Below are 9,407 nucleotides of genomic sequence, written 5' to 3'. Positions count from 1 at the left end.
TTTGGGGAGCTAGAGTGTACACAAATTTTAACTCTATCTTAAGAGGTAAAGAGGTTATTTTCGGTATATCCTGACAAAGAGCTCTTTATAATTAAAATACAAGAAAATAATCTTCTAGTAGAAAAGTTTGTATTATTTTCATGTGTAAAAATAAAAGTATTTTGTGATTTCATATCCATATCCAATTCAGAATTTTGAAATGATCTTCTGTTTTTATTAATGAAAGTAAAAAAAAGCAAAAGTGGGGTCGGGAGGTGAAAAGAAAACATTTCGAGGACTTCAACGGAAATTCAAGCAATAGCGGGGACCACAAAACAAACAAACTTTCCCGTTTCCCGCCGGCATTGTCCGATCAACAAGCCAGCATAGTTAGTAATTCCGAAACCGAAAATCAGAACAATTAAAACCTGTTTGGATGGACTTAAACTTTTGTTATCTTTACCCGAATTAAAAGTATTAAAAGCACCTACAATAAGCCAATCCAAACAGGGTCTTACAAAATTCTGAAGATGGAAGACAATCAATTGACAGTGTTCATGGAATCAGGCATTTTTCAGCTTAACTCAAACGCCTTCTTCATCGACCCGGTTCGAATACTGAACCGTTCTTACACCCGGTTTAGGGTTTCACCTTCTACATACTACTCTCGGTTCTTCGATTCCTCGAACTCAACAGAATCTATAAAAGCTTCGGAAGATTCTAGAAAACGAAAACGTAAACAGAAGAAAAAGCCTCAGTCTCTCAATGAACGCGAACAAATCGCCGATCAACGTCATCAGGTACCGTTAAATTTAACTTTTTCTTCTATTTAATAGTTTTAAGTTAATTGCGAGGAATACTACTGAAAACACTGCTCGCACTACTTCATCGTGACAAAATAAAAGTTTTAATTTCAAAAAAGTTTACCTATTACTGTATAATCAATTTAGAGCTGCTTATTTTCTATGCGTTTGGTCACAGATTTTGAAGTAGAAATTTGAAACTTGAAAATTTGAGTTTTTGAAGCTGTGCCGTGGCCAAGCAGATAATTTGAAGATAAATTTTCAAAATCTGGTCCAAAATCTATGGCCAAACACTAGCTAAGCCTATGATGCGGAGTACACGTGAGCACACTATATTCAAAATAATTTATCGGCTATGTTCAATATACATCTGCTTATCGTCTGTGCATTAAGTAGGCATTTGGCTATAGATTCCAAATATGTTTCTTTTTATTTGGAATTTATGGAGTTGGAATTGAAGATTGAGTTGTGTTTGGTTATAGTTTTTGCAAAGAATATTTGGAATGATGTTCATGTTTAAATGTACTAACTTCGAAACTAAAAGTGAGTTGGAAAACAAGTTAGAAGCTGTTTTCCAAATTTGAAAGACAAGTTCAAGTTGGATTTGGAATTTTCATGGCCAAGTGCTGATTTCCAAATAAAGTGAAAAATTATTCTGGAAAAAGGTGAATTATTTTTATGGCCAAACGGGTTAAGTGTGACATTTGAGTAGTAACTCTTTGTTTCACTGCTTTGTGTTGAAGGAGGTGAAGCCGTTGTTGTTGAAAGCGCACGAAGCTTTGCTTGAAGCTACTGATCTTTTGAAAGATTTGAGAAATTTGAGGAATGATGGATGTGCTGCGGGGGGATGTAAGGAGTTGTCGCAGGAAAGTAGTGAGCTATCCTTTCTGGAGCTCGGAAGTGTTTGGCAAGCTCCGTTGTATGAGATTGTTCTCAATTGCCATCAAGATGATAAAACTTCCCAAGATGGAGGTATGCTTAACTTACAATAGTTTTCTATGATGCATTTCTGTGTAAATGGGCTTAATGGTTCCCCTCGTGTACAAAATGCTCCCTGACTAGTGTGTGGGGATAGCGAGAGTGGGTGGATACTTTATGTGGTATTCCTTGCGTTTCTGCAAAAGAGGCTGTTACCGTGCTTTGATCCCGTGACCTGTTGGTCATCAATGGTGCAATTCTACTATTTCCAAGTCGCCCTTTATACATTTCAATACAAATTTAAGTAAATTATTAGCACATTTCTTTCGGTGCTGGCATGCTTATGTATTCTAGTTGTCTTCTGCATGGTTTCCAGGTTCAACACTTGTTCGGAGTATTGAGCAAAGAGTCACTCCTGCATTTAATAATCTAATTGCCAATGAGGAAAGCTGTGATATAGAGGCTGAGCTTTTCAATCACAAGTATATAATTCCCAAAAGGAGCTGTTTCTATATGGTATGATATGAAGCAGATGCTTCTTTAGTTGTTTCATTAGTTAGTCTATGTTGTAGGTTCATGCAAATGGAATTAAATATTTGCCTTTCTGAGAAATGCTCTTTTCTTTTCTCTCTCGAAAATCTCAAATCCAGAATCATTTGGATTTACTGATGGCTTTCATTTTTTTTCCTTTGTGGTTTTGGTTTCTTTGAATCTAATTTATCTGCATGGGATTAAATCTGACTTTTTGGTTTTATTGTTCTTGGTGGCTTGAAGTCTGATTTGAGGCAGATTGACAATTTAATCCCAGGTAATGACCCAAGATCCTTTCTTCTCTGTGTTTGAGCGGGACCTACTGTCCAGTGCAAATGCGTATTAAATTCCATTTGCATGGACCTGCAATGTATTGGGAAGTATACAGTTTACAGGCAGAAATCCTCATTTCTTGCCAAATATTAGTTTTCATGGTTAATGCATAAGCTAAAATGCAGGAGCCGTCTGTTTAAACTTTGAGTGGTGTTTTCTTCTTTCAGCTGATTCTGATTGTGGCTTCAATCTCATAGTTCTAGACCCCCCTTGGGAAAATGGCAGCGCTCATCAGAAACTGAGGTGCGTGTTAATCCTTCCCGAGATTTGTCTCTCTTGCTTCTAGATTATTAGCTAGCTTTGCCTAGTATTTATTTTCCAAGGGTTCCACTCTCTGCGAAGTTTTTTTTACCGAAGAATGTCAGAGAAGAACAGTTTATATCCTGTACACCCTACAGGGGACGTCTTTAAATTTTGCGGTGGGGTGGGTGTGGGCAGACATAGGAAGGCAGTTGAACGAAACAGATATTGTAAGTTTTGATTTCCTGTAAGTGACTAGAACGGGTCAATATTTGTCTGCTCTGTATAGTTAGAAGCTCAAACTATTAGAGATGAAGTCTGTGTTGTAGATTGCTTCTATTCAATGTGTCGTTACATGTGGTTGCAGGTACCCAACTTTGCCTAATCGATACTTCTTATCTCTCCCTGTCAAGCAACTTTGTCATACCTCTGGAGCACTTGTTGCATTGTGGGTTACCAACAGGGAGAAGTTGCGAGGTTTTGTGCAGAATCAGTTATTTCCCAAATGGGGAGTAAAATATGCAGCTAGCTTTTACTGGTTGAAGGTATCATTCTTCCCACAACTGTGAGGCTATCTTTAAGCTACCTTTTACCCTGAGAGAGAATGAGAAGGAGACAGATGAGGAATTTATAAAAACACTGATGAACAGTGATATTGACTTAAAAGTATGTGTTTTCTATTTTGATTTTTGTTATAGGTTAAGGCTAATGGGATGATGACTGGTGAATTGGACCTCTTTCATCACCGACCATATGAATGTCTTCTCCTAGGTTACTGTAATGGAAAGGTAAGCTTGTTCCATGCCTTGCAGTTGCCTCTGTTAAAGGCTTAAAGCTACTCTTTAATCACTTTGCCATGTCTTTGCAGGATACGCATTCTGGTAATTTAACAAAATTGAATCCCATACCGGATAATCGAGTGTTCATTAGTGTTCCCAGTGATTATTCAAGGAAACCACCCATTGGAGGTAACCTGTCAAAGCTGCTACACCTTCTGGTCCTCATTTGATTCTTTTTCCTCTTTTCGATAGTGTCATTTCCCTTTTTTCCCTTTTCAATTGGTCTTTACCTTTCTGGGTTGGGAAAGCGGGCTGGGCTAGTGAAGTAATCTTGTTGATCTTTTCTACTATTTATCATCAGAATTACTGTCTGATAATTTCCTCTTACCTCATGTTACTAGAGCTGCTGCTAGATTATTTGCCGGGGTCTAGGCCTGCTCGCTGCATTGAACTGTTCGCTAGAGAAATGATAACTGGCTGGACTTCTTGGGGGAATGAACCTCTTCATTTTCAGGATTTGAGATATTTTGTTAGTAAGACAACTGAAAAATAACGGATTCTGGTAGAAACACCTCTTACTGGGAAGTTTCAGTCCAACGACATGGCATCCTGACGATTTCTCTTTGTATGTGGTTTTCTCCTTCCTTTTTAACCATCAGTGGAAGAATATTGTTATACTTGTATCATTTCGTCACATCAATTTTCTCCTGAATGATGTTCTTACTTGTTAAATGAAGCTTCTTCTCTGTTATTTCCTTATGTAGGGTCATGAACCATGCCATGGACCAACGCATTCAGGGGGTTCTGCCATTGTGATTGCTCGCAGGCAGAGAGTTATAGACTTTGATGAAGTTCCTGGGTGTCTTGCAATATCATCTGACCTTGGTGCGTAAATTGTTATTATTAAATTCAGTTTGCTAATGTTTTTCTCTTTACTTTTGAATGTAACGATTTTTGATTTCTTTTCCTTCTTTGTGTTTCTGGGTTGGGGGGTGGCTTGTGGTTCCCGAAATGTCTAATTTGTCTTTAGTAGTGCAGTTTAGGCATGGTGAAAGAAGTAGAGATAGCTTTTGTCTGCTATAATTTCATTTGAACTTTCTTCTCTAGAAGAAAGTCTTGCCCTGAGTATAATTGTTCGATACCCAAAAATTGCAGAGGTCTGGTTGCAACAACTATGATAAAACACTAGGAAAGGGGGATGACATGCATTATGTGTTCATAACGAATGGCTGTCTGCCATAAAAGTCCAACTCATGCTCTCTATGGAGTACATATATTCAAGTCGACAACTTTGTGAGTCCTTGGTAGGCTAGAAATCTCTATTTTTGTTTCAATTTCTACTGTAAAAAGTAGTTTTCAAGATTGAGGACTAAGATCTGGTTCATGGTTGAGCCTTTGTAATAGTAGCTAGAGTTGTTAAGTTCCTCTCATTTTTTAAAGTTGAAACCTAAATCTTTTAAAAAAAAAAAAAAAAAAAAAATTTAAAAATAATCTTTGACCAACTGAAGTCATTGGAAGTTTTTCATGCTCTAGTTCACAGAGTGCAGTTCTGGGTTTTGGAAGGCCATTTAAGTGCACGCAGTTGAAATTATGTGGATCAAGTGTAGAGGATATGTGTATCTTCTCTCTTTCTAAGTTGTTCAGATTAGTCTTCAACAAAAAAAAAAAAAAGTTGTTCAGATTAGTTGTGCTTTAAACTCAAATTGCATCTTTGGACCTCAGAAGATTGTAACCCAATCTTGTGCAAGTAATTCACACCCATTTGGGCTGAAATTGTCATAGTTTCTGCGTATCTCATTATTGAGCAAGGCATACATTTTGGTTGGTAGTGTGTCAATCAAAGTTTTGAGCGTTGGCCTTAAGTTGGGAGAGCATGCTAGAACCTTCACTGCTATTATATCTTGGGATTTGGCCATTATGTGCATGAAATGGAACATGTATGACTTTGCGTTATCAATCTTTGCAACTTGCTTGATCCGTTGATTATTTCTGCAGAATTGTTCTCAATTATGTAATATACTATTTTGTTGATTGGTTGATTGATTAATGTATTATGCGTCTTTCTGACTTTCCTTTTTCCTATTTCTGTTCAGGGGGCCTTACGACAAAGTTTATATATCATATTCAATTCAATGTGATTGTTAATGACTTGAACCATCTGCTGGGAAGGCTTTGTCTCACTATTTCTTAGCCAGCCAACAACATTCACCACAGTATTTTGCACTAGCAACTCAAATTCTCTGTGAAAGCAATATTTTGAAGCTTTGCATTTTACAGATACCTCTGTTCAGTGCTGAACTAATTTCCTCGAACGCTCTCTTTTGAAACTAAACGTCAGTTGTGTATAAACATCTATCCTTCATTGGAGGTTGCCAGGGCAATGAACAGGACAAAGATACTTATTTCCAGTGGCCTTGTTTACGTTCTCTGTCATTTCGATGAATTAATCGTTTTCAGACAAGCAGTTGATATTTATGGGAAGTGGGCAATCTTTCCTTTGCTTTATTCTTGTGGCCTTAAGTTTTTCTAATTGAAAAAAAAAACTCCAAACGTATTACTACCATTTTCCCACCATTTTTTTTTCTTCTGTTTTGGTTTTAAAAAATGAAAACTCCTGTTACAATTTGTATACACCACAAAATTAATAAGTATACGAATGAAAATTGTAAGGTACCTTGGTGGACAACTGGACATAGATACCTAGTACATCTCTTTAGTGGGAGGTAAGCATTATTCACGATGGAATTAAAGTGTTGCAGCCCCACACTATGTTTATTTAAAAAAGAAATTGAATGGAAAATTCAAGGTAAGTACTAAGTAGTACGTGTTTACACAGGCAAAGTTTAAACACCTGAAGATGATATAGCATTCAATTATCCAAAATTAGAAGCCGGTATATTTCATTAGTTTGCATTTCTGTACTTCACTATAGCCGCCACTTGCAAGGATAAATGATACTCCGGGAGTCCGGGGCAAAAGGATATCTCCATTGGATGGGAAAAGTCTTTTCTTATCCATTGTCATTTGGTCTTTAGATAAGATACACACAAATAAAAATTGGTTGTAGTATTTAATCAGAACTGATAATGTTACTGCAGTTCAATAGAGGTATAATTAATACCGAATTAAATATGGTACTGTATTAGTTATAATGTTATATGGAGTTCTACGTGCAATTGTAGCAAAAGCATAATCTAATCGGACGGAATATAGTTTGTCAATATAGCAAATGCATTCATTCATTTGTTTAAAGAAACATTTTGCAGGACAATCAATAGAAAGATGTCCTGAAGGAGCTTATTGGCAACAAGGTCGTTGTAGTATAGTGGTAAGTATTCCCGCCTGTCACGCGGGTGACCCGGGTTCGATCCCCGGCAACGGCGTTACACTCTTTTAAAAGCTTATTTTGTTCATTTTGTGTTTTAGTATTGTTTGTCCGATCAGTTAAGCACTTCAAGACTAATCAAGGTATTCATGCCAGCATGATGATGTTTCTTTTAACATTGGATAATCTAAGGTTAACTTAACTCCTTTAAGATTTCGGTTTAGTATCTAAAATCATTTCCATTTTCCTCATTTTTACTTCTTTGAACATACAGCCAAGGTTGGCAAACTGTAGTTTCGCTTTCTCGAGGAACCAACTTGAAAAAATGTGGCCCAAATCACCCCATCATGTGGTCCATCAGAGTATATGTACACTTTGGCATTTCCAAATTCCAACAACTGATAAATACCAATCGCAAGTGCTGCCGAATCAGGGGTTTAAAAGGAATCCAACAGTCGGGGGTTCAACATCTACTATATATACATAATAAAATAATTTTAACTTCAAAAAGAAAATCGATTTGTCCCGAATTTTTTTTAAGGGGAGTCGTGGATTTCCGCCAATATGAAACTCCAACAGTTTGAAATAAACAAGAAAAAATCGACATTTCCCAATATAATCCTTACCTGATTCTAAACACAAAAAAAAACTTGATTCATTATGCTGTATCCACAAATGCATTTCTATGCTTCCTCTGTTTCATAATAAGTGGTGATTTTAGCTTATGCCCCCGTAAGAAATTGCTCACTTTCAAAAAATTAAGAGTGTTTTTACTAACTTACCCCTAATTAAATTTAGGCTTAATGTATATGCGGCCCCCTAAATTTATCTTTTTTTCCATTTTGGTACTCACTAAGTGTTGTTTATTCAACTCCCGAACTCGTCATCCTTGCTTGTTTACATAAACACAATCCAACTTACATAGTATTTCATCTTCAATGTAGCAACATGCTAATATATATTCTAATTTAATTATGCCATCTTTTAGCTAAGATTAACAACAATTAAGAGAAAAAAAGAGAGTAGTGCTTAATTAAGCTGGCAGTGGAAGAGCAAAACCAGGAGAAAGCGACACATCACGCCGCATTAATTTTTTACCACATGCCTAAAATATTACTCCACCTTCATTCCCCCCAATTTAATTCGTTTCTAATAAAAATCAGATTTAGTGAATTTGTATAAACCCACAGCTTGAAGACGAGTTCGGGGGAATAACACTTACTTAGTTGAGGTGCCAAAATGGAAAAAAGGGATAAGTTTAGGGGGTCTCATATGCATTAAGCCTTAAATTTATCTCTTTCTAAATCACATCTTTCCTAAAAAAGCTACTTAATGATTATTGACTATGTAAATAAGGGTAATTTTTGGAAGAATAAGATCAATTTCTTCGAAACTTAAAGACTACTTATTTCAAACAAAACGAAAAACCTAAAACATCATTTATTTAGGTTTTATTGAGTATAAAATTATACAAACGTAGTCCAATGTCATTACACAAAATATTTCGTATCTACGTGTGATTCGGTATATGATCACACTAACGTAAGAGATAATTTTAACATAAACATTAATGATTGATTCTACCACTTGAATTCGTAACCTAAAGCCATATGGGGTTCCCAATTTTTTCAATAGGAATTGGTTTAGTAAGGGCCATAATTAAGGAGTGTAATGTAGGCAAGTCCTTTACATCTGATTGAATTCAAGACTTAACCAGTAAAGTATAGCTGAATATTAAAATCCAATTTCTAACAATAGGAATTGGCTAAGAAAAAACACCCTTCATTTTCACTTTTTAAATCAAGATTCAAATCAATGCCTGAAAAATGAAGTACTACAAATAATCTTTGTTTTTTCTTCCTAATTTTCACGATAAGCAAAAGTAATCAACCAAAAAAATCAAGGGAGGCTTTATGTGGATCAAAACCAACTCTCCCCCAAATTTTGTTAAATTGCTTTTACTTTAAAAATTTTCGCATTTTAACTTACCCCTTTAAATTAAAAAAGGGTAATTTTTAAAGAATAAAAAATCAAATTTGTCACCCCAACCAGGATCGAAAACCCCCCTAAGTTTTTTATAAGCATTGACCGAAAATCACAGGGCTACAATCATCACAAAACGAGCGAAATAAGATGAACGGATGAGCTTTTATAAAAACGAGGGGTCGAATAATTTTAAGAAAAATTGGGTTTAAAACATAAATGCAAAAAAAATGAGTTTAGCCAAAGATGGAAACACCCCGCATTTAACATAACTAAACCAACTTTTCCATTAAACCTCTAATCGGAACCCTTTACCCAAAAAGATTTGTTTTTATGGCCCCAAAGATACCTTTTAAAAATTTTTAAAAAAATAAAAAATAACCCACTAAACCCCAAGAGCCCATACAGCAAATCCCACCAGCAGAATTGGGCCCCCCCAAAAACGCCACTCGCATCGTAAAAAGGGCCCCCCACAGGACGGGCCCAAAACATCAATGACCTACGTAGCAAATCAAC

General features: G+C 36.1%; 1 protein-coding gene and 1 non-coding gene across 5 annotated transcripts; both read left to right on the top strand.

The window, feature by feature from the left end:
- Nucleotides 1–235: 235 nt before the first annotated feature.
- LOC132033273 (methyltransferase-like protein 2) lies at nt 236–5,991 on the top strand. 4 transcript variants are annotated; one of them, XM_059423203.1, is made up of 12 exons: nt 236–779; nt 1,526–1,754; nt 2,077–2,216; nt 2,475–2,508; nt 2,732–2,807; nt 3,172–3,349; nt 3,503–3,592; nt 3,673–3,772; nt 3,985–4,208; nt 4,348–4,468; nt 4,739–4,876; nt 5,677–5,991. In XM_059423203.1, the coding sequence occupies exons 1-9, from the start codon at nt 510–512 to the stop codon at nt 4,134–4,136; spliced, it is 1,269 nt and encodes a 422-aa protein (XP_059279186.1). In that variant the 5' UTR covers nt 236–509; the 3' UTR covers nt 4,137–4,208; nt 4,348–4,468; nt 4,739–4,876; nt 5,677–5,991. The 4 variants fall into 4 exon arrangements, with proteins under 4 accessions (XP_059279186.1, XP_059279187.1, XP_059279184.1 ...); XM_059423204.1 differs by lacking the exon at nt 4,348–4,468; XM_059423201.1 differs by lacking the exon at nt 4,739–4,876.
- Nucleotides 5,992–6,894: 903 nt separating this feature from the next.
- Nucleotides 6,895–6,966, top strand: TRNAD-GUC (transfer RNA aspartic acid (anticodon GUC)). The gene has a single exon. It is a non-coding gene; the product is annotated as a tRNA-Asp (tRNA).
- Nucleotides 6,967–9,407: the final 2,441 nt, after the last annotated feature.

This window comes from Lycium ferocissimum, chromosome 10, assembly GCF_029784015.1.
Source record: "Lycium ferocissimum isolate CSIRO_LF1 chromosome 10, AGI_CSIRO_Lferr_CH_V1, whole genome shotgun sequence".
In the NCBI taxonomy this organism is placed as follows: Eukaryota; Viridiplantae; Streptophyta; class Magnoliopsida; order Solanales; family Solanaceae; genus Lycium; species Lycium ferocissimum.
This window is presented reverse-complemented; position numbering and strand designations above follow the sequence as displayed.

Bases quoted from the DNA above. Each gene is read 5' to 3' on its own strand.
- LOC132033273 (XM_059423202.1), top strand. From the start codon at position 510: ATGGAAGACAATCAATTGACAGTGTTCATGGAATCAGGCATTTTTCAG. The intron at 2,509-2,731 runs GTAATGACCCAA...TTCTTCTTTCAG, and splicing joins GATTGACAATTTAATCCCAG to CTGATTCTGATTGTGGCTTC. The intron at 3,350-3,502 runs GTATCATTCTTC...TTTTTGTTATAG, and splicing joins CTAGCTTTTACTGGTTGAAG to GTTAAGGCTAATGGGATGAT.